Source organism: Carcharodon carcharias, chromosome 3, assembly GCF_017639515.1.
Source record: "Carcharodon carcharias isolate sCarCar2 chromosome 3, sCarCar2.pri, whole genome shotgun sequence".
Taxonomy (NCBI): Eukaryota; Metazoa; Chordata; class Chondrichthyes; order Lamniformes; family Lamnidae; genus Carcharodon; species Carcharodon carcharias.
This window is the reverse complement of record NC_054469.1, coordinates 191261658-191285265: the sequence shown is the minus strand read 5'-3', so window position 1 is coordinate 191285265 and position 23608 is coordinate 191261658. Positions and strand designations below refer to the sequence as shown.

At 41.3% G+C, this 23608-nt stretch overlaps 1 protein-coding gene across 7 annotated transcripts in view; it reads left to right on the top strand.

Annotated features, from left to right (window-relative positions):
- mboat1 (membrane bound O-acyltransferase domain containing 1) overlaps positions 1–23608 on the top strand; it is a 157645-nt gene that overhangs the window by 8121 nt on the left and 125916 nt on the right. For 5 of the 7 annotated variants that reach the window (XR_005942688.1, XR_005942689.1, XM_041185162.1 and 2 more), the window contains exons 2-3: positions 12101–12246; positions 23026–23103. Coding sequence is in view for 5 of the 7 variants with exons in the window: in XM_041185162.1 (XP_041041096.1) it covers positions 12101–12246; positions 23026–23103 (224 nt within the window). In the remaining 2 variants the exon portion in view is untranslated. Of the gene's footprint in view, positions 1–12100; positions 12247–12873; positions 12935–20036; positions 20125–23025; positions 23104–23608 lie in introns of those variants that run through there. The other 2 variants (XM_041185163.1, XM_041185164.1) reach the window with 2 other exon arrangements.

Genomic DNA, 23608 nt, shown 5'->3' with positions numbered 1-23608 from the left:
CTCTGTTGTTGCTGTCTTCAGCCTAGTAAAGTGAGGGAATTGAGCTAATTGCCTCAATGTCGGGGAGATGCAAGAAAAGATCATGAAAACTAGCCTTGGGAAAATGGAAGCCTCTGCCTGTGCTGAGGCCTCCCAATGCAGCTCAGGATCGGTATGCATTCTCTAATCACCAACTCCACTGCAGATGCCCATTTTGCCTTGACTGACTTTCTTATGGTCTGCCATCTTGGGGATGTTCATGACTGCCTTGTCTATGGTGGTGATAATGTGAAGGTAGGAAACCCCTCCTTCACTCTGGGCTCTCTTATGAGCCCCTTTCTCTTGCAAGGACAAAAGAGAGTGTGGGGCACTTCTGGCCTCTGGCCAGTGCCTGATGCCCCTCTACATTAGAAGCAGGGAGTTTTGGTCATGGCAGGTCCTCAGTGACTCAGACATTCTGGGGGCTTGGTAATTGGCCTGAGTGCACCCAGTCTTCCCATGTTCAGGAGCAGCATGCACTCTCCGGCTTCTCAGCTGGTGTGCCTGCTGGAAGGTGAATACTCGGAAGGCTGAGGGTTGGCGATCCAGTATCTGCGTACTACTCTTTCAGCTGAATGTGTCAGCTATCTTCATTCAGGCCAGCCTAGAGTGGGTGGTCTCCTCCTTTCACTCTCTGGAAGAGGACCTCCTTCCTCTCTATTGTCTCCTTGAGGAGTTCCTCCAGGCACACATCTGCAAATTGAGGGGCTGCTCTGCCCCGGGTTCCAGGCCTCTGCCTGTCCTTCCAAACTGAACGTAAAGCAGTCAGTTTAAATTGGGCCCGCACTTGCGCAGCCTTGCCTCTGGTCCCGCCCCCATGGCCATTCAGTGGCTGCTAAAGTTGATTCTTGCAAACTACCCCCCCCCCCCCCCCCAATCCAGCCCCTTGGGATAACTGGATTGCGTTGTTCTTGTTTCCATCAGAAATTGCCCCAAATCACCCAAACCAGCGCAAATGATTGTGGAATTTTAAAGCAATCAAGTTTCTGCAATCTTTTGTGCTATTTGCAAGAAACATCTTGGTAGAAAATGGCCCCCCCCCCCAAACAAAACTGACCACATTTGTATTGAATTCATCACGATTGCAAGTTCCCCTAGTTGTGCCCATTTGCAGGCCTTCAAGGTAGCCCTTAAAATTAAGCTTTTTCTTGAAAGGTAGAAAGACATTGACGGGCACATTGTAAAAATAGAATTTTTAAAAATTTGCTAAGAAATTGACCATTGTAAATCAGCATAACTAATAAATGGTTCTGTTGAAAAGGATGGAAAATGGGAGAGTGAAAGGAAGGCAAGGAGCTAGGGTAAAGAATGGATAGCTGGGAATACCTTGAGAGCTTCTCCCCAGATCAGGAAGGAAGATACTGAGGGTGGAGGTGAAACTCAAAGGCCTAAGTGTTTCCATTGTAACAAAGTGGGATGTATTCGTTCAGGATGCTGGAAGTTGCGATGGAAGCCCATGGGACTTATTGCAGTCTGAAAAGGGAACTCACAGAGAAAAAGCCATTGATCAAATTATAATAGTTAACTACAAAAAAGGGACTGAAGGTAAACATCATTGTGAATGCAAATGAAGTGAATAAAGTAGATGAGAGATACAAAGGTTTTTATCTAAAGGAAAGAATAACCCCTTTCTCATCAAATGATGCAGCTAAACCCATAACTATATGAAGGGACACAGGAGCTACTCAAACTCTTTTGCTGGAGAAAGACCTAGTTTTCCCTCCAGAGAGTTCAATGAAAGCTAAAGTATTGGTAAACGGGATAAGTGGAGAGTGTATCCCGGTTCCATTGTACAAAGTGCAATTGAAGTATGATTTGTTTTCTGGATCGGTGGTTGGAGGAGTGGTTAAGAAATTACCTGTGGATAGTGTTGATTTACTCCTGGGGAATGATTTGACAGGAGTGAAGGTTATAGCTTCGCCCATAATTATGGAAAGTCCAAGAGAGGCTAAAGAGACGCAACAGTTACAAGGACAAGTTCCTGTTATTTTTCCATCACGTGTGGTGACCAGAGCAATGGCTAAACAAAGTCCATCACAGAGGTCAAAGTAATACCATGAGCAGATGTTAGAGTAGAAACTTTCTTTAAGGATGAGGATAATTCAAAGAAAGTGTTTAGCATGTCTTCATTAATTGAGGCTCAGAAAGCAGACCCAGAATTAAACAAGTTAACACAGTCAGCTCATACTGAAGCTGAGGCTGAAGGAGCTCGAGTGCTATTACATTAAAAATGGAGTTCTGATGAGGAAGTGGAGAAACCCTCTCAGATCTGTGGATGAGGAATGGATGGTTGTTCATTAGATAGTGGTACTGCCCAAATATCATCAGGAGATATTTTGAGTAGCACATGAAATTCCTATGGCAGGACATGTAGGAATAAGGAAAACCCAAGCATTGATAAACAGACATTTTACCTGGCCAAGGCTTCATAAGGACGTAGTGCAGTTTTGGAAAACATGTCATACATGTCAGGTAGTAGGTAAGCCTCAATATGTAATCAAACCAGCACCATTAATACCCATACCAGTTTTTGAAGAACCGTTCGGTTGGGTATTAGTAGATTGTGTAGGACCATACCCAAAATGAATGCAGGACGTCAGTACATCCTTACAGTCATCGATATGACAACTCGATTTCCAGAAGCTATTCCTTTAAGGACAATTACAGCTAAGGTGGTAGGGGAAAAGTTATGGCCTACCAATTGAAATACAATCTGACCAAGGTTGTAACTTCATGTCTAACATTTTCCAGGACGTAGTCAGCCATTTGTGTATCAAACAACTAAAATCTACTGCCAATCACCCATAGATATAGAGAGCTTTAGAGAGATACCATCAGACTCTCAAAACCATGATCAAGACCTACTACCATGAATACCCAAAGGATTGAGACAAAGGATTAGATTTCTTACTATTTGCTCCAGAGATTCTCCAAATGAATCTACTGGATTTGGTCAATTTGAATTGATCAATGCTCATGAAATAAGAGGCCTATTAAAAGTGATTAAGGAAAAGCAGTAAGACGAGTCCTCCATGTTCGATTATGTGTCCATCTTTCTAGAAAGACTCACAGGAGTGTATAAAGTAGCGCACGAGCATTTGAAAATTTCCCAGGCCAAAATGAAAGAATGGGCAGACAAACTTGCTACAACTAGAACGTTCCAAGCAGGAGATGAAGTATTAGTATTATTACCTTTGCAGGTTGAGCCCCTGAAAATGAAATTTGGTGGCCCTGACAAGGTAGTTAGAGTTAGTAAACTGACTTATCTGATAGATACTCCTGAGCATAGGAAAAAGAAATGGCTATGTCACATAAACATGCTGAAGGGTGATGGAAAGATGGTGGGAAAGAGCAAGTATGCCAGGCGGTATGAGTAATGGAGGATGACAGAGACAGTAAGAGTAAGGTAGAGGGAGAAGTAGACAGTGCACAGAGTGAACCTCCTACAATTTGACTAGCCAATATGAAAACATTGGGGCAGTTAGACACTGTGTTCTCATATTTAAAGGAAGGACCACGGGAAGATCTAATAAGGTTACTTAGGGAGTATAAGGGAATTTGTAGGGATACACCTGGATGTACTACGTTAGTTAAACATGATGTGAATGTAGGAGAGTCTGTGCTGATAAAACAACACCCTTACTGGCTAAGCCCAGAGAAACAAACTCAGGTAGAAACAGAGATCCAATATATGCTGGAAAATCAATTGATTGAGCCCAGCCAAAGCAGCTGGAGTTCACTGGTAGTGCTGGTTCCGAAGCTGAATGGATCAACTAGATTTTGTATAGACTGCAGGAATGTGAATGCAACAACGAGGATGGAATTGTACCCAATTCCTCAGTTCGAAGATTGCCTTGATAGGTTTGGCAGTGTCTCATTTCTTTCTAAAAGTGAGCTATTGAAGGGTATTGGCAAGTGCCATTAACATCAAGGGCCAAAGAAATATCCGCCTTTGGTTCAATCCACTTGGTGTAACAATGTCAAGTCATGCCGTTTGGGTTGAAAAACGCCCCAGCTATATTCCAGAGACTTATGAGTCAAGTCGTACCTGAAGTACATAACTGTGTGGTTTATTTAGACAATGTCATAATATATAGCAACAAATGGGAAGAATATGTAAAGCTATTAGAGGACCTGTTTAAGCAATTGCAGTTGGCTGACTTAGTCATAAAAGTGAGTTTGCAAAAGCAAGGGTAACATACCTAGGTCACATGGTAGGACAAGGGCAAGTGTTATCAAGAACAGCAAAAGTGAACGCTCTAATAGAATTCCACATTCCTAAAACTTAACGAGAAATCATGGGGTTTTTGGGAATGTGTGGGTTTTATAGGAAGTTTGTGCCTGATTTCAGCACAAAGTGTTGATGAGACAACAACAATGCTAGAGTTTCTTTTTCTACTGTAGATTACGCCCTCTGATATTGATTTAGCTTCTTGGAAAAGTACCCCACTGGCTTCTCTATCCCTAATTTAACACCCTGTAATAAGACTGCACCTACCCTCAAGTCACTAGAATCAAATGCCATTTGAAGTTTATGTCCGACATGATAATAAAGAAACACTAATCTACACTGACCATAATCCGCATGAGCCCCAGCTATGCCTGTCTCTTTATGGGGTATGTGGAACATTCCTTGTTCCAGTCCTACTCCGGCCCCCTTCCACAACTCTTTCTCCGGTACATTGATGATTACTTCGGTGCCACCTCATGCTCTCGTCGGGACTTGGAAAAATTTATTAATTTTGCTTCCAATCTCCACCCCTCCATCATTTTCACATGGTCCATCTCTGACACTTCCCTTCCCTTCCTTGACCTCTCTGTCTCAATCTCTGGTGATAGACTGTCCACAAATATCCATTACAAACCCATCGACTCCCACAGCTACCTCGACTACAGCTCCTCACACCCCGCTTCCTGTAAGGATTCCATCCCATTCTCTCAGTTCCTTCGCCTCCGTCGCATCTGTTCCGATGATGCCACCTTCAAAAATAGTTCCTCTGACATGTCCTCCTTCTTCTTTAACCGAGGTTTTCCACCCATGGTCGTTGACAGGGCCCTCAACCGTGTCCGGCCCATCTCCCGCGCATCCGCCCTCACGCCTTCTCCTCCCTCCCAGAAACATGATAGGGTCCCCCTTGTCCTCACTTATCACCCCACCAGCCTCCGCATTCAAAGGATCATCCTCCGCCATTTCCGCCAACTCCAGCATGATGCCACCACCAAACACATCTTCCCTTCACCCCCCCTATCGGCATTCCATAGGGATCGCTCCCTCCGGGACACCCTGGTCCACTCCTCCATCACCCCCTACTCCTCAACCCCCTCCTATGGCACCACCCCATGCCCACGCAAAAGATGCAACACCTGCCCCTTCACTTCCTTTCTCCTCACCGTCCAAGGGCCCAAACACTCCTTTCAAGTGAAGCAGCATTTCACTTGCATTTCCCCCAACTTAGTCTACTGCATTCGTTGCTCCCAATGTGGTCTCCTCTACATTGGAGAGACCAAACGTAAACTGGGCGACCGCTTTGCAGAACACTTGTGGTCTGTCCGCAAGAATGACCCAAACCTCCCTGTCGCTTGCCATTTTAACACTCCACCCTGCTTTCTTGCCCACATGTCTGTCCTTGGCTCGCTGCATTGTTCCAGTGAAGCCCAACGCAAACTGGAGGAACAACACCTCATCTTCCGATTAGGCACTTTACAGCCTTCCGGACTGAATATTGAATTCAACAACTTTAGGTCTTGAGCTCCCTCCCCCATCCCCACCCCCTTTCTGTTTCCCCCTTCCTTTTTTTTCCAATAAATTATATAGATTTTTCTTTTCCCACCTATTTCCATTATTTTTAAATATCTTAAAATCTTTTATGCTCTCCCCACCCCCACTAGAGCTATACCTTGAGTGCCCTACCATCCATTCTTAATTAGCACATTCGTTTAGATAATATCACCAACTTTAACACCTATGTGTTCTTTTGTTCTATTGTTGTTGACATCTTTTGATGATCTGCTTCTATCACTGCTTGTTTGTCTCTACAACCACAACCCCCCCTCCACTTCTTTCTCTCTCTCTCTCTCTCTCTCTCTCTCCGCCCTCCCCCACACACCTTAAACCAGCTTATATTTCAACTCTTTCTTGGACTCGAACTCAAGTTCTGTCGAAGGGTCATGAGGACTCGAAACGTCAGCTCTTTTCTTCTCCGCCGATGCTGCCAGACCTGCTGAGTTTTTCCAGGTAATTCTGTTTTTGTTTTATATTTATATGGGTAGTGCTAGCTAAACCAGGCATGACCTGCTGAAATGGCAGCCCTGATAATGAAAACCTTTTAAATGGAAATTATCTAAAAATGAATCTTGATGATTTCAAGTGCTGGGACTGTAATGATTCCCTTTGGCAGCTTGTTCCATTGTGGGATTGACCTGGGAAGAAAGATTGTTGATAAACTTGCCTTGGAAACAAATGGTCTTTGTAGATTCTGTGGATGGCTATCTCGTATTTTGCCATTGCCAGAGTCCACCAGGAACTTGTTTCTGTTAATTTCCATCAGTTCATTCCATATTTTATAGAACATGGTCAGTCTATTTTTCTCCCTCCTTTGCTGTAGTGATTCCCATTCCAAATCTTTGGTCAAGGATGTGACACCTGTCTATTTCTCATACTGATTTGTGCAGAATCGTGCAGCACATAGCACCCTGTTTTTTAACCTGTTGGGAAGGTTGTTTATCTATGTCAAGAATAAAGATGCCAACACAGTTCTTAGAGTGCTCCAGAGAGGACATCTCTAGGAGAGGATAATTCTCCATCACACACATTCGGATGAATGAAACTTTCGTTCTGGATCTCTGCACTTGTGTCATGTTTTATTGATTTTAGCTGCAGAGTGAGATATCGTGAATAGTGCTTTTCATGTTTTAATCTGATTTTCTTTAAGAAAAAAAGGCACAGCTTCTACACTTGACCTCATAAGTTAAAGTGAGGCTGTGAATAGCAAACAGTTTTTTTTTCCCCACCCTCTTCCACTTTGACAGGTCAAAGCAATAAATTCATTTAGAATGAGGTCTGTAGGACATTTTGCTTTTAAAGTTCAGGCATTTTCTCAGATATTACAAACCAAGATGAAGATGCTGATTTTAGTCCTCCAAGTAGTGCTGGTGGTTATTCATAAATATGCAAAGTGGTGGGGGAGGAAGACAAGATTAAGCACATCATCTGTATTTTCATGTTGCTGTTTCCCTTTCAAGTGGTCACCTACTTTCCCCCCAAAAGTAGGGGGAAAAAACCAAAATTGGTTAACCAACCAGCTATATACTAGCTGGAGTGGCCATGAGATGTACTTTACCTGAGATCTCCTTCTGTATTGTGAAAACTGCCACTTTCTATTGATTCAAAGGTAAGTTCTGGTACTCCCTGCAATGTGAGTGATGAAATGGATGAGGGCTCAGCAGCAGTGGTATCCTGTAATCATGGATCCTTGTCTTACCTCATCCTGCATTCTCCACTCTGCTGAAAGCACTGACGGATGCTTGAGTACAATTCTGCAGGTGGGAGGGAGCGCGCTTTATTATCTACTGCTTCTTCCTAACTCCACGGAGTTCCGATGACCCAGACACCTTTCTAGACATCACAACGAAGGTTTTTTTTCTAAAGCCTGGAGTCAAACTTAATGCAAAATGGTTCAAATTTTGAACTCTCAAAAGCAGCAGCAGATCCTAATGGAACAGGTATAGAATGAAGGAATGAAAACAAAGGCAACTATTAGTTTTAAAAATAGAGATGGCAATACAAGCAAATTTGTGTTTGAACATCCTATTGGCTGCTATCTTGGTTTCTCCACTAAGCTGCTCACTCTTAGTAAGATGTTGGAGTTTGCTTAAGATTTTCTGGATTTGTATTAGGATTTATAGTTTTGAAGAGGGGCTTGAAACCTAGAGCGTTTTCAGGGCTTCAATATTATGAAAGGTTCTTAGTGGACAATTGGAGCAAGATTATTTCTGTTGGTTAGTTCAGTGCTAATGAGGGGCATAGATTCACGAGATAAAGTCAAGTTGAAATGAATGCTTTCACTTCAAAGAAGGGTTATTCGGACATGAAATGATTTACCACAAGCGGCAATTGTGACAGTATTTAAAAGCATGGTGGATAAGAAATATTCTGAAATACAGCTGTGCTATTTGACTTTGTTAAAAGTTAAGAGCTAAGTGTACCGGATTTGGCCTGAATTTTTCAGTTGGTGGGAGCAGGCGGGGGTGGTTGCGGAGCCAATTGCCGCCATTTTACACAGGCGGGACAATTAAGGCCCGCCCAGTGTAAGACGTGAGCCGTAGCGATCAGCGCTACTTGTGCGGGTGGGGGAAGGAGAGTAGGGGCCATGCGCGAGAAAGAACGTTTCAATCTCCCTGAGGCACGGAGCTGTCTCAGGGAGATTGAATCTCTATTGAAATAATCAAAAATGGGGAAAAAAAAATAAACATGTTCCCTTGTGTGACTGTCACATGAGATGGGACATGTTTTTATATTTCACAAAAGTTTTTTATTTGATTCATTAAAGCTTTAGGAAACCTAATCCTGCTTATAGGTAAGATTTCCTAAACAACATAAAGGCCGCTTGGCCTTCTTGCTTACCTGCCAACCTTAAGGTTGGATGGGCAGCATTAACAATGACATTAATTCATTCGTTAATCGCCTTAATAGGCCTATCAGTTTTCGGTGGGTGTGCAGCTGACTCTGTCGCACGCCCGCCGAATGAAACATTGCAAGACGCACCCCCGACGTCATCGCGCATCATTTTACGTGCCGGTGTGTCGGGCCCGCCCCCGCGCACTGACTGAAAAATTCAGGCCTTGCTGTCGTACCAAAGATTGGTAGATGTTTAGGGTACAGATATCTTGATTCTGCATTTTAAAAGTTACCTTTTAGTTGAAGCAGATTGCCTTACACTTTTTGCCTTCTGCATTTTTATGTCTATGTTTGAGCATTTGCCATTTTTCTTTTTTCTTTTCAGCTAAGTGTGGTGGAGACAGTAACAACTTGGAGAAAGCACTTGCACTTCTAATAGACATATGTAATTCTGTTCTAGAAATATTGAAGTACTTATTTGTGCTGAAGTTTTGAATGGTTGTTGTGCTAAGCCTAGTATAACATAATTGTTTTTTTTCTATAAGATTAATATAGGTGAAACTTGTCATTGTTGTTTTATTTATACGAATAAACTATGAATAACACATTATTCTTTAAAATGGTATGAGTGGTGTAAATAGCTGAAGACTATTTGAAGTGAAAGCATTTATTTCAGGTTGACTTTATCTCGTGATAATTCTGAATCTACATCCCTAACTACCATTGAACTAACCAACAGAAATATTCTTGCTCCAATTGTCCACTCAGACCCTTTCATAATATTGAAGCCCTGAAAAAAGCCCTGGGTTTTGAGCCCCTCTTCAAAACTATAAATCCTAATACAAATCCAGAAAATCTTCATGCTGTTCACTTGAGAGGGAAACAAAAGGTGATACGAAGAGATTAGGAAAGAAGTCAAAAAGCAACTAGGAATTAAGAAAGGAAGGTACCAAAGAAGTAAAAATAACCAAGTCTTTTGTAAACACGTAAATAAAGGGATAAGGCCACAAAGGGATGTGCAAGATAATCTCGTACTGAATGAAATGGGAGAAATATTTAATAGTTATAGAAATTAAATTAAATAGAAATATTTAATCTGCTCGTGCAGACCACAAACATTGGCGTGGACCATTTGTGCCAAACGCTATGTTTCTGTGCTTTAAAAGTCAGTTTTCTGTTTGGTACTGGCACTTTACTGAGTAAACCCTGTTGAGTTAAAGTCATTATGTCTCAACATTTTCTCACCAGTTGTCATTGGTAAATTTTAGTGAACAGAGGAATGTTGTCCTTGTATTGCTCAGTTCAAAATTGCTACATAATTTCACAATGTTAGAATACTTGTAACCTAAGAGTGTGAATACATTAAGAAGTCCTTTCAGAAGTGCTGTTAGTATTTTAAAACTAGAAGGGCTAGGTAGAATTTAGTGCTGGAATTGTACCTACTTTCTCAGAGAATCCGCTGTATGACTAGAAGGATCAGGTTATTTTGCTAAGAATGTTTGTCTCTGAATGTAATAATGAAATAATCGCCAGTTGTAGTGATCGTGTGATAAGCACTCAAATTTCAGACCAATTTGTGCAGCATGCTTAACTTGAACTGTTTGTGTAGGGCTCCCTATGGTATTTAGCATACAGAGTTCACAGGTCAGTTTAGTATCATCAGTCCAGTCAGTTACAATCCACAGAGGCTTCTAACTGGTGTTTCTAAGAAATGCCAATTCACCTGTTTTGCATAGTGATATCAAGTCAGGTGAGTCATGCTCAGTTTGTTTTAAAAAACTTAGAAAAACGCTCTTAGCTTTTAAAATTGTAAGCACAGAAACTTTTAAACAGGTTATGCGTTGACAACATAAAATTACAGGAAATCAAAGGATTGAGGATCAGATTGGTAATTATACTGTTTGCTAATCGATCATGTTACTTTGATTCTAGAGTAATACTCTGTAAAATTGCAAAACTGGAAAATCATCAAATCTCAGAGTTATTTGTAGTGTGATTTCAAATATCAATTTAACAAAAAATTCCATTCTTTACAACCACCATTACAATTTTCTCTTAAAAGAAAATTTATAACCAATTAACCCCATTTAACTTTCTAACTCCACCTTCCTGTCTTATCAGCTGTTTCCCTCACACACTATGGGAGTATTGGACATCTGCCATCTTTGAATACACCTTTCAAAACTGTAGCTGCTCTGTGTACTGTCTACACTACAGGATGCACTGCATCAGCTCCAAGGTTTCTTCGGCAGCACCTCCCAAATCCATAACATCTACTTTGGACTTGGATACATGTTGGCTTCCTTCATTGCCACTCGATCAAAATCCTGTGGATCAAAATCCAGTGACTCCCTACTTAGCAGCACTTTGGGAGCATCTTCACCCCGCATACTGCAGCCGTTCAAGAAGTAGGCTCAACACCGACTTCTCAAGGGCAATTAGGGACAACTTGTTAGAGAAATCCACATCCCAAGAATGAATTTTAAAAACGTCTGGCTGGTTGAGCCCAGTGGCTGTCCTGCAGAAAACAGCAGCCGGAGAAAGAGAGAGAGAAAGAGTTTTAGAATGAAATACAGAGAGCAGTAAAGGAGGAGTGGGGAGGAAGAAAACAAAATTGAGAATGGGAGGCAAGTAGTTTATGGAAAGATTTTAAAAAATTTTTGTGAGCAACATCTGTGAAAGTTAATTAGTACAAGAATAGCTTTATTGATGTGATAACAGGAAATTAGTTCTTCGTTAGCCAAAGTGGGATTCATGACTTTGGTTTATTATAAGTGTTACCATTACTGTATATGCCAAAACACAATTTGGTAGAAAAATGTTGTATATCACTGATGATGATCCTTTGAACAAAGACCTCAGGAAAATGATACATTTAATAGTGCAATGGGATATTTTTCCCCTTCAATCTAAAACCTGATAAATTATAGTCTAAAAACCACAACTTCTTAAATTAGAAATGATTAGAATGATTCACTAAATAACCTAATATAAACCACATTTGAAACAGAAGATAAATGACTGTTTTATATTTGCAAAAATATTGTTTAAAGAATACCAAAAGTTTTGTGAATATTGATCAACTTCTAAACCAGTGGATATGATGTACAGTTACACATTGCACATATGTTTATATACAAGAGAATGATGTAGCTCCTATATTTTATACTGCAGCTGTAGACTAATTGGGAGGTAAGGTCCTGTATCGCACTTACCTACAAATGATACCTAGATGTGGAAAGCCATGGCTGTGACAAGTTATTAACTGGGATTATTTGATTAGGAAATATGAAACTGTTGGCTGTTGACCTCTGCTGAGCTTGCCTTATTCATTGCAAACATAGACTTCCAAAAATCTCTGCCTATGAGCTGTGTTACTGAGCAGACAGGGTTGCAACAGTAGATGTGTCTCGAACTAAAATCTGGCCACTGTTGGTTCAGGCTGCTTTTTCTTTTGTTTTGCAGGTGAATTTTGCAGTGTGTCAGTCGTTTGCCCTATTTGCTGCCTTCTGGTTCCGTCTTTATCTGAGTCCCAGTAGAGCTGGTGCTATTGTACGTCATGTGGTCATCACAATGATTGGCATATATTTTGCTATTTTCTGCTTTGGATGGTAAGTTTAAAAATGATGTTTAGAATTTATTTTTACAATCAACCGCACCTCCCATATTAGTATGAATTTGTTTGTACACTGATTTCATTTGGATTTATCGTGTCTCTTTCTTGCTTGCCAATAATATTCCTGATTCAGTCAAGATGCTTAGATGCAAACAGTGCCAGTTAAGTGCCAGGTAAATGGGTTGGTGCTCAATTAACTGAGATATTGGTTAAATGGCAAAGTTGTGAACAATATAATTAATGTGATAACCATGACTTTCCTTCTTGTCCTTTTTTGAAGAGTGCTGATATGTGAAAGACACTCTGTGATAAGTGTCACCTGTGGCTCAGTGGTAGTACTTGCCTCTGAGTCAGAATTTTGTGGGTTCAAATCCCATTCCAAAAGGTTTGAGCATGTAACCCGGGCTGATACATCCAATACAGTAGTGATGGAGTGCTGCATTGTTGAAGGTGCCATTTTCACCGAGGTCCCGTCTTCCCTCCAGAGATAGACACTTAAGAAGTACTTCATTGGCTGTAAAGCATATTATAATGAGGTGAAGAAAGGCACCATATAAATGTGAGTTTGTACTTAAAAGCTTGTGCCTGTTAGTTTAAAATTGGTTACTTTCCACATATGCAGGGATGGGATTTCTGCTCTACTGGGGACTTAATCTGGCTTAGGGAGGCCAAACGCTGTCCAGGTAAGTGTCTGATGTTCATGGCCATCTCCCGACTATGCCATTTCACACAGCCTCTATTCCTATTGCCTGATTCGCAGACAAGACCATCTTTGAGCACTCCCTTTGTATCCCTTACCACCCATTCTCTCTACTTCTTTCAACCTCAATTACCTTGGCATCCATTCTTGAAAAGAAACTCTGTCCTAAGTCACTTACAATTGCATATCTAAACTACCTACTGTGTATGCTTTGACCTTTTGCCACATCATATCTCAGCTATCACCCTGCTCAACCATTCCCTCACTATCATGCCATTGATGCCATTGTCCCTAGTAAAACTTTTAACTCTCCTCCACTCTGGTTGATCCTCTGGTATGGTCTCCATCTTTGCTTCCTTAAATCCAAGATTATCGACTTGAGCACGTTTGGTTTAGCCATCCACCATCAGATTTCACTAAGCCATGTCAAGAATTATTAGACCTTTATCTTCTTCACCAAAGCTGGTCACTACTGCTAGATCACCCTGGAGAGCAAAAGTAAATCCCAGCTTCTTTGCTTCTCTACCAGCTGATTCCTTAAACCCCTCTCCCCTGTCCTCTTCATCCTCCTCTCAAACAACATAGGGAAACCCATGGATTTTTTATCATCAAGATTGAGGCCCTCCTTTAAGTAGCCTGTATCCTCCACACCTTTCCCACTAAGCCAAACCACCCCCCCAAGCCTTGAGCTCTGGTCTTTCTGTGCATCTCTCGTTGCTCCCCTCATGCCTTTTCTAAGCTCACCTTGTTAATGAGGCCTTGTTCTTGACCTTATTCTTGCTAAACTGGTGACCATCCAACTTTCCTCCCTGTCCCCCATGCTAACTGACATTGGCAATCTGGTATTGTGTCCCACCCTTTGAAAACTGCCATACTTGCACCCATCTTAAAAAAAAAACCTCACCCTTAACATCACTGTCTTTCCAAAGTACTGACCCATTTCGAACCACCCTTTCCTCTCCAAATACCCTAAACGTGGTGCCTCCTAAATCTGTGCCCATCTTACCCTCAACTCTATTTGAATCTCTCCAATCATGTTTCTATCCCTGTTTCACTGTTTGCAACCTCTGCATCCTATTTGAACCATAGTTGATCTTCCAATTCCATACTCTTGCCATCACAAAGACGTCCTACTTCTACCTCCCTAACATTAGCCACCTTCACCCCTGCGTCAGCTCAACTACTGGTGAAGCTCTCATTCCATAATTTTGCCACCTCTGGGTTTGACTATTCAAACCTCCATCCTCTGCCCCCCATAAACTTTAGCTCAATTAAAATTCTGCTGCCGCTAAGGTGTTCCACTCACTGATCACCTGTGCTTTCTGACTCTGTCCCCCCAATGTCTTCAGTTTAAAATTCTCACCCATTGTGGCTTTGCCTCTTCATATCTCTCTAATTTTTTCCAACCCTACAACCATCCAAGAACTCTGTGTTACTCCCTCCCTGGCCTTGTCTCCGTTCTTTTGCCCTACCATGGGTTGTACATTCAGCTGTCTGGGCTCCAAGCTCTGAGATTCCCTGGCTAAAACTTTCCGCCTCTCCATCTCCCCATTTGCTTTAAAATTCATTTCTTTGACCCAACTTTTGGTCACCTTTGGCTTTGGCTTGGTAATATTTGTCTAATTACACATCTGTGAATCACCTTGGGATGCTTTTCTATGTTAAGGCATTGCATAAATGCAGTTGTTGACTCTTCATCAATCCAGGTGAGTTGTGAGTATTTCATCATTTACTTGGTGGTTGATGGAGAGACTTTGAAGGGATCAGGAGGTGAGTTTCTCATTACAGAATACCCAGCCTCTTCCAACTATGCTGTTGATTATTTCAAGTAGTCAGTAAAGAAGGATTAATTCAGAATTAGCAGTTGGAGCTTAAAGGGCAGTGGGGGGTGGGAATTAGACAAATACTTCTCGGGCAATTGGCCATTGGACTGTGGTTTGAGTGCTACAGATAATTATTCAAATTGAGTTAATCATAACATTTAAGAGTGAATCTGATAAACACTTGAAGAAAAATTATTCAAAGCAAGTGAGATGAATGGAATTATGATTAGCTCATTCAAGGGAGCATCCGTGTATGCAATGCTGTCCTGTTAGATCCTATAATAAATAAGACTCATCTATAATGATCTCAGCAATAAGGCTGTTTAGCATGCAACTTCCTAGCATAGGTTAATATGGTTTGAGAGAATGCAATAGAACAGTATTGTGTGGAGTTGCCAGATCAACAGCCAAAGGTTATCATTGATGTATAACTTGTTGAAATGGATATGATCTGTATTAGTTAGCCAAATGTCATTTTAAGGGCCTAAACTCAGGATTCTAATGGTGCTGTTTACTGGGTGGCTCCCTGTAATGTTGCACACCAGACTTTTTTTTATCAAGAACCACCCTTGGCCGTTCTGTACAATGGGGTGTGGATCTGAATGAGTGATTTCTCACACAGCAGAATTTCTGGTTTTAATTATGTTACTGTTGGTCATTGCCAAGTGAATTGCCTTTCCAACTAAAACCTACAGGATTAATGTAAGAGCACGATACTGTGGATGCTGGGAATCTGAAATAAAAACAGTAAACACAGTAATACTCAGCAAGCCTGGCAGAGCCTGTGGAGGGAAAAACAGGTAATGTTTCAAATTGATGACTGATCATAAAAAGTGGAAAAAGATGCAAAGGTAATGGGTTTTGAGCAAGTACAGAGGCAGGAAAAGTGGAGATGGTGGCTGAGGGCAGGGGTGGGGGGGTGGTGTGTGTCTGGGTGGAGGGAAGCAGTGTACAAGAAAGGTCTGTGATAGGTTGGAAGGCAGGAGAGATTAAATGGCCAGAGGTTATATGGTGGAAAGCAAAAGGGAATGGTGATGGGACAAGTAAAGAAACAAAAAATGTGTCTAGAGGAGGTGTGAATGGCAGGATCAGTTTGCAAGCATAGCTCTGAGCTTCCTGTTGCTGTCATTTTCAATTCTCCACCTTGTTCTGGACCTCTGTGTCCTTGGCTTCCTGCAATGTTTCAAGGAAGCTCAACGTAACCTCAAGGAACAGTAACTTGTCTTTCAATTAGGCACTTTACAATAAATTCACTCCTACTGGACTCAATGTTGAGTTCAACAATTTCTGGCTGTAACCCTGCCCTCATTTTGTGTCCTTTTATTCCTTACTTTGGTTTTCTTTTGTGTTTGGGTGGCAGCTGTTCATGATTCTTTCATTCGCACCTCCTCACTTCCTCTAGACGCATCATTTGTTCCTTTACTTCTTCCATTCCCTTTTGCCTTGCACTTATTACCCTTTTGTCATTTAATCTTCCCTGTCTTCCACCCTATTTGAGACTTCCCCTTTGTTCTCCACCAGTGCCACCCCGCCACCCCATCCCACTCCCTTCTCCTGCCTCTATATTTGCTTAAAACCTATTCCATCCCTAAATCTTTCCAATTCTGATGAAAGGTCTTTGGCCTGAAATGTTAACATTTGAGGAGAGAAAAACAAAGTTACCAGACCTGCTGAAAATTTCCACCACAGGATTAATAGTTCAGTTTTAGTTTAGCCCTGACAATTGCTTGTAAGGGAGCTGTGATAACTGTGTCTCCATTTAGTCATCCTTTGCTGAGTTTTGCAATAAAAGGACAGCACTAAATTCTGGTTCAGTCAACATGCAACTGAGCTGGCAATGATTTTAGGGCCATAATCATGTGAAGCAGCACTTCTGCAAAGCACTGAAGGGGAGGTGGGCATCAAATGGGCCATGGGCTGTATTAGGATTGCAGTTACTCTAAAGGAACACATTTTATTGATTCCAAACCTCTTGACAGACTTCTTCCAGCAAAGGAGATCTGATGGAAGCAGAACTCTATTATGCCTCAGACAGTAACATTTCTGTGTTGCATTTATTTTTAGTTTAGTTGTATGACTTAGGATTGTAGACCTTTATAACTTCAAGGATCGCTTCAAAGAGTCTTGTTCTTGTTTTGGTTTGAACAATATAAGCTGTGTGGAGACAGCAACATGGTGTCAGACAAGACTAACTGGCTTCCCATTGTAACATCACTACCCATGTTCAACAATTAACTGAATCTATAAATGACTTGGGGTCTGAGGTTGTCAGTGTATTCCCCTCTTTGAGTGAGAACCATGCTATGTTCTTGAGAGTCGACTGACCGCAATATATAAATTGTTAAAAACAAAGGAAATAGGTCATAGGACTGCTGCTCAAAACCTGTCCATTCAAATAATCAAATTGATTACTATTTGTTCCCTAAGAAAAAGCCTCTCATTTGTGTATTGGAATTTACACTTGGAAAACAGAAGAATAGTATAAAAAGTTGTGTGTTTCCCTCCTCTTGGTTTGGCCTGTCAAAGGGCTCTATGACAAGTCCTTGTCAAATAATATATGCTTGCAGCAACTTGCATTTATATAGTGCCTTTAATGTGGTAATACTTAGCAGGAGTGATCTTCAAACAAAATTTGGCACAGAACCATCTAATGAGATATTAAGACAGGTGACCAAAAGCTTAGTCAAAGAGATAGGTTCAAAGGAATATCTTAAATAAGGACTGCGAGGCAGAGAGGTTTAGGTAGAGAATCCTAGAGCTTAGGGCCTAGGCAACTAAAGACATGGCCACCAATGGTGGAGAGAAGTAAATCAGGAATATGAAGAGGCCAGAATTGGAGTGCAGAGATTTCAAATGTTTGTAGGTCTGGAGCAGGTTGCAGAGATAGGGAGTGGCAATACTCAGGGAAGGTTCTGAAAAGCACCTCAAGATGTTGGACTTATAAAAGATAATCTTCACATCCATGTTGGCCTTGTATTGCTGGTTACTTGAAGTTTTCTTTTTGCTTCTGTTCTATTTTAGTCTAAATAATGCAATTTAACAATGCATATTTTTTATTTATTTCCACTTTCGTAACATCACCTGACTTCACCCTACCTTAGTTCATCTGCTGCTGGAACCTTCATCCATGCCTTTGTTACTTACGTATACTCCCATGTTCTATCCACCATAATTCAGGCCATCTGAACTCTGCCTGTGTCCTAACTCGCACAAAGTCCAGTTCACCGGTCACCTCTGTGCTTGATGACCAACATTGATTCCAGGTTAAGTAATATCTTCATTTATTTTAAATTAACACCCCTGTTTTCCAATACCTTCATGGCCTCGCCCCTCCCTATCTCTACAATCTCCTATAGCCAAACAGCCCTGCAACATACCTGCGCTCCTCTGATTCTGGCCTCTTGAGCACCCCTGACATTCATGCCTGCATCATTGGCTTTCAACTGCCAAGGCCTCAAGTTCTGGAATTTCCTCCCCACGTCTCTCTGCCTCTCTTTGTTCCTTTAAGACTCTCCTTAAAACCTAACTCTGACTTTTTTTTGGGTCATTTATGTGGATTGGTGTCAAATTTTGTTTGGTAACTTTACAGTGAAGAGCCTTGGGATGGATGTTTAACTGTGTTACAGGTTCTGTATAAATACAAGTTGTTGTGCTCAATTCATAAATTGTCTTTCAGTGTGGTCAGTTGTCTGAGCAATATTGGGTGAGATAATTCAGCCAACATAGTGGAAAGGACTATAGATTGTATTGTGAACTTTTATTGTGTTGTTCTTAGAACTTCAGAAACCTTTGACATATTGGCCAATGCACCCAATTTAATGTTTCTGCTAGTGTCTCGAATTAGTTTCAGTCGCACATATTGGATGATAGACTGGCAAAGGTTTGGTATATAAAAGCAAAATATTCAGCGGGTCTGGCAGCATCTGTGGAGAGAGAAACGGTTCATGTTTCAGGTCAGTGATCTGTCAACAAAAATGGGAAAAGTTAGAAATGTAATAGGTTTTGAACAAGTGAAAGGGGTGAAGGTGGGAAGAAGAGCAAAAGGGAAAGTCCGTGATTGGGTGGAGGGCAGGAGTGATAAAAGGTTTCATATTGCAAGGCCAAAGGGAGTAGTAATAGGACAAGTAAAGAAACAATTTTGTGTTATAAGATGGATGGAAAGCAATTGCCAACTCTTGGAGCTTAAATGATTGCTGGGGTTGGTGAGTTTGTGTATGTGTTTGGTGCTGTATGGTAGGATTAGGAGTGTAAGTTAGTAATTGAACAGGAATTTTTTCCTCCCTTCATCATTTCTGCTGAAGGCAGAAACAGATGTTGTCTAGCTGGATGGGTTCAAGTGACAGGTGACACCCTTGTTGTAGGAGAGTATCAACAGTAACTTCGGCAGATATTTTGAGCATGGAAGGAACTGCAGATGAATGTGCACTTGTTTTCTCACTTGATATCTTACATGTGTTTCTCAACATCTGGCATTAGGTAGTGTTCAGGTGCAGCAACTCCTGGCTTAATTTTCTGTCCTCTAGCCCAGCCACCAAGACCAATGATGTTTTTGCTGCAGTCCTGGTTGACATGAGCAAAGTGAAGTTGGGGCCAGAGACTGAACCTGGATTGATCTGTGGAGCTGGTTGGCATTGGGTGGGGAGCTGTTGTAATTAGGAGACAATCTCCAGAACTTTGATCGGTATGGTGCTTTATTATGTTTTGCATCCCAAGGCATCTTTATATCATGAGGTGTTATTCTGAGGTTGTGATTGTTCTCACAGCTGACATTCCACAAGGCATTTGTGTCCCTGATTGAAAAGGGATGCCATTTCTACTGTTCCCAGAGCTGGCAGAAAAGTAAGATTTAAATAGAGAAAAGGAACTGGCAAGTGTCAAGCAACACGTGATTTTTTTTGTTTTCAATAGAAGGAACCTAACATTCTGCCAGACCTGCTGAGTTTTTCCAGGTATTTTTATTTTTGTTTTGGATTTCCAGCTTCCGCAGTTTTTTTGCTTTTATCTTAGTGTTTAATTGACTGTCACTTCTCTTCAAGGAATGCCTACCTTGAAGAAGTATTGCTCTTCTCTCTGACAGGATTTCCGTATCCACTTTTTCTTAGTTCTGTTGAAGAGTTATAAGGATTCGAAACGTTAACTGTATTCCTCTCTGCAGATGCTGCCAGACCTGCTGAGTTTTTCCTGGTATTTTTATTCCTAGTAACTAGTCTGGTTCCCCTTTGGGTCTGTGAATGTGATCTTCATTGTGTTTCACTCTGGAAACACAACTGGATGGGGGTTTCTGAACATCAAGATGATAGATCAAGAATTGTCTTCAGTTTCATTGTCCCTTTAAACAGCAACCGTGAAGGTAAGAATGGCAAAATAATGTAGCTCTCACTAGCTGTGAAAATTTGAAGTCATTTTGCTTGCTTCTACAATATATGGAAAAACAATTTCACCATGCATCACAGACGAAGAGATATCCAAGAAACTGGCAAGCATTTTGGCCAAAAAATATATAAGAAAAAAAATTAAGCTATGCATATGCAGTTTTCTGCTGCATTCATCTAAAGTTACATTGAATGTTTTATTTATAGGTTCTTGAATTGCGATTTAGTTCTGTATACCTAACTTTCACCAGGATTATCTGAAATATATCCAAATTGGCACATTGCCAAATCTCTCCTACCTTATAAAAGGTGCCAGACCTAATGGGCCCACAAAACCTACAGCGAGGAAGCATATTTGATGGAAGAGGACCTTTCTCTTCCTGTGCATCCCTTGCAGTAGGTCCTCCAGTGCTGCATCAGAGAACCTTGGGGGCATGTGCTCTCACCTTTTTTCAAGCTCCTTGCTTGTTAACCTCTCTTTCAACGCTTTCACTCCTTGCTGCAGCTAGATGCACCTCACCTTTAAATGGTGCTAGCCTCGCGTGAACTTAAGCTCCTTGCTGAGACAAGTAGCCACTGAACAATACTTTCAGCACCAGACTTTATGCCATTATCATTATAATTAGCAGGTAGCACAGTGTTGCAATGCTGCTTGCTTTACTTTTGAATGGGCAGGGATAATCACCCATCACGATTCTCGCACCTATTTTTGAAGTCTGTTGAATTTTTAGCCCTAAGTATTTGAGTAGAGTTCTCCATGAGAGCTTAAACTTGAGACATGACTTTACATTTTAGAAATTTATTTTGTGGGCATGTTCCACCTTTGTTCCTTGGATTCAGTGATAGAATGGTTACAGCACAGAAGGAAGCCTTTGGATCCTGTCTCCAAGAGCAACTTAGCTGGTCTCGCTCCCCTGTCCTTTTCCTGTAGCTCCAAAGGTGCTAGCTATCATTGAAGAGGCCTTGGCCAGCAGCGGGCTGTAACTGTCAAAGATGTTAAGATTCACACACCTAATGCTCATTTTCACATCCCACATGCTAGTTGAGAAATCTTCTAATGGGTTTTCTACTACAGTCTACTGCAAGCGTACCTTCACTGGTCAGTATACATGTTGGGATTGCTACAGCTCCACACAAGCAAGATTGGCCTTATAGGCAATCTGGAGGCTGGTTAGCTCAGTTGGCTGGACGGCTAGTTTGTAATGCAGAGTGATGCCAACAGCATGAGTTCAATTCCCGTACCGGCAGAGGTCATCTCAGGCCTTCTCAACCTTGCCCTCGCCTGAGGTGTGGTGACCCTCAGGTTAAACTCACCACTGACCGTCTCTCTCCAATGAGAGAGCAGCCAATGGTCCTGTAGGACTACAGCGACTTTCACTTTCACTTCATTGGCAATCTTGTAAGTGGGGCCTGAGCCATTTGTTCACTGTGCAAGCTTGATGCTGAAATAGGGTGCGTCAAAACTATCCTGCGGGATTATGGCAACTTCAATTAGATCATTGCTCATTGTGTATCACACATACTCACAATTAGGCTTAAGCCAGCACTTTTAGACCTGAAAAGTGCCTGATCTACTTCAAACTGTATTGAAAGGATAAGGTACCTCAAAAATTTGAGCAACAGGTGAAGCTAGCCGTTTCACCGTGCTACTATGCAGTGGTAACACAAGTGGTATTTTCCACTGACAGGATGATGCTGTCGATCCAAAGATGCATCTATCCACCACACACATGGATAATGTGGTATATGAATTTCAGTGCCGGTGTGATGCCTGGTTCATAGGCTATATGCCCCAATGACTGGTGGATCATATCAAACAGCACATCCCTTCGGCTATTCGCAGTAGGCAGAGTACTGAGCATACTCAACCAATCCGTGCTTGCAAAACTCATAATATAATGTCTAACCTTAGATATGATTTCACGAGGGTAGCATTTACCGAACAAACCCGAGTGTGCTAAGAATTACGCTAACAGCCAATTTAAGATTATCAGTTGGGCTCCCAATGTAGCTCACCTATGCTTGCCAGAAGGCACATATGTTCATATACAGGGATCTGTTCTCTGCAGGTAAAACGAATATGTCCAGATGTTGCAACTTTTTTGAATAAGCAAAAGCATGTGGGACAATAACACCCTAGTGCATTCACCATGGCAACGTCTTAACTAATCAGAGCCATCTTGTCAGCCAATCAGCACCCCTTTTCTCCATGCAGTATAAATTGTTGTTCCCTTCAAAAATTTGGTGGTATTGTGTCTGCCCTGATGAGTGCAAGTTGACAAGCTTTGATAGCATGTCTCTTCTTTTTTCAACAATGTCCAAGAGATTTAGTACAGAAACCGGAGATTTAAAAAAAACAAGAGGAATGTGAGTCTGTGTAATATTCTACCGGAGCACATGTTTGAAGCGTGGGCCATATCAGTTTTTAAGAGTTGGTTAAATTAGTACCTGAAGGAAAGGGGAATAAAGGGGCACAACACAGGGTTAGAACTGCTACTCGAATGGAGGATACACAGCAATGCACAGTAGTAGGGCTAAATTGCCAGTTTCTGTGTTTTTGTTCATATGTATGGAACAAACCCTAAAATGCTGTTGAGGCTATGTCAATTGAAAAATTCAAGACCAAGTTTGATATATTTTTATTGGGTAATGGTCTTAAGGAATATGGAACCTAGGTGGGTAATTGGGATTTAAGATACTGATCAACCATGATCGAATTGAACAGCAGAATGGTCTTAATGAGCCTGCTTCTTTTTCCTGTGTTTTTAAATGCAAATTATAAGATAAAGCCAGTAGTTGTTAAAATGTGAAGATTGACTATTTTTATTTGGGCATAGAAATCATGTTTCTGACCTGTTATTTTACTGTTCCTTCTCCAGGTACTCATTGCACATTTTTATAGAAGTTTCTTTGTGTTACTGCATTATGATAACAGCGAGCGTCTCAAACATTCACAGGTACAGAACCCAGTATGTGTCATGTTTTCTGAAGATAAGGCATCCTTTGCAAATACTACCTAGGTTTCAGATAAATCTTGAACATTTTTGAAAAAAAAACTGTAGTTGCATTTTGTATTCAATTATTTGTTTGAAATATTCCACTTTTCCCCCATCTTGCATTCAAACCGTAAAGCTCCTGTTTCGGGGAAAGCTTTAGTGCTGTGACCTGCCTTTAGGCCTCTGTCAGTGTCTCTCTTACTGAGCACTATGCAGGACCAGATGGATAAACTTTAAAAATATACATAATTTCCCTTCTCCCTGTGGAACAATGTGGAGGTCTGTACTCAGCATCTCTATACTGCACTGAGGCTGAGATTGAGAATTTGGTGAAATCTACTGCCTTGGAGTGGCACAGTTTGCTGCTCCAGTATAAAATATTTGTCACCACAATATATTTGTTTGGCACTGTTTTGTTAATGTTTTGGGGCTTGACTTGCAGAATTTGAAGCACAATTTGAATAAT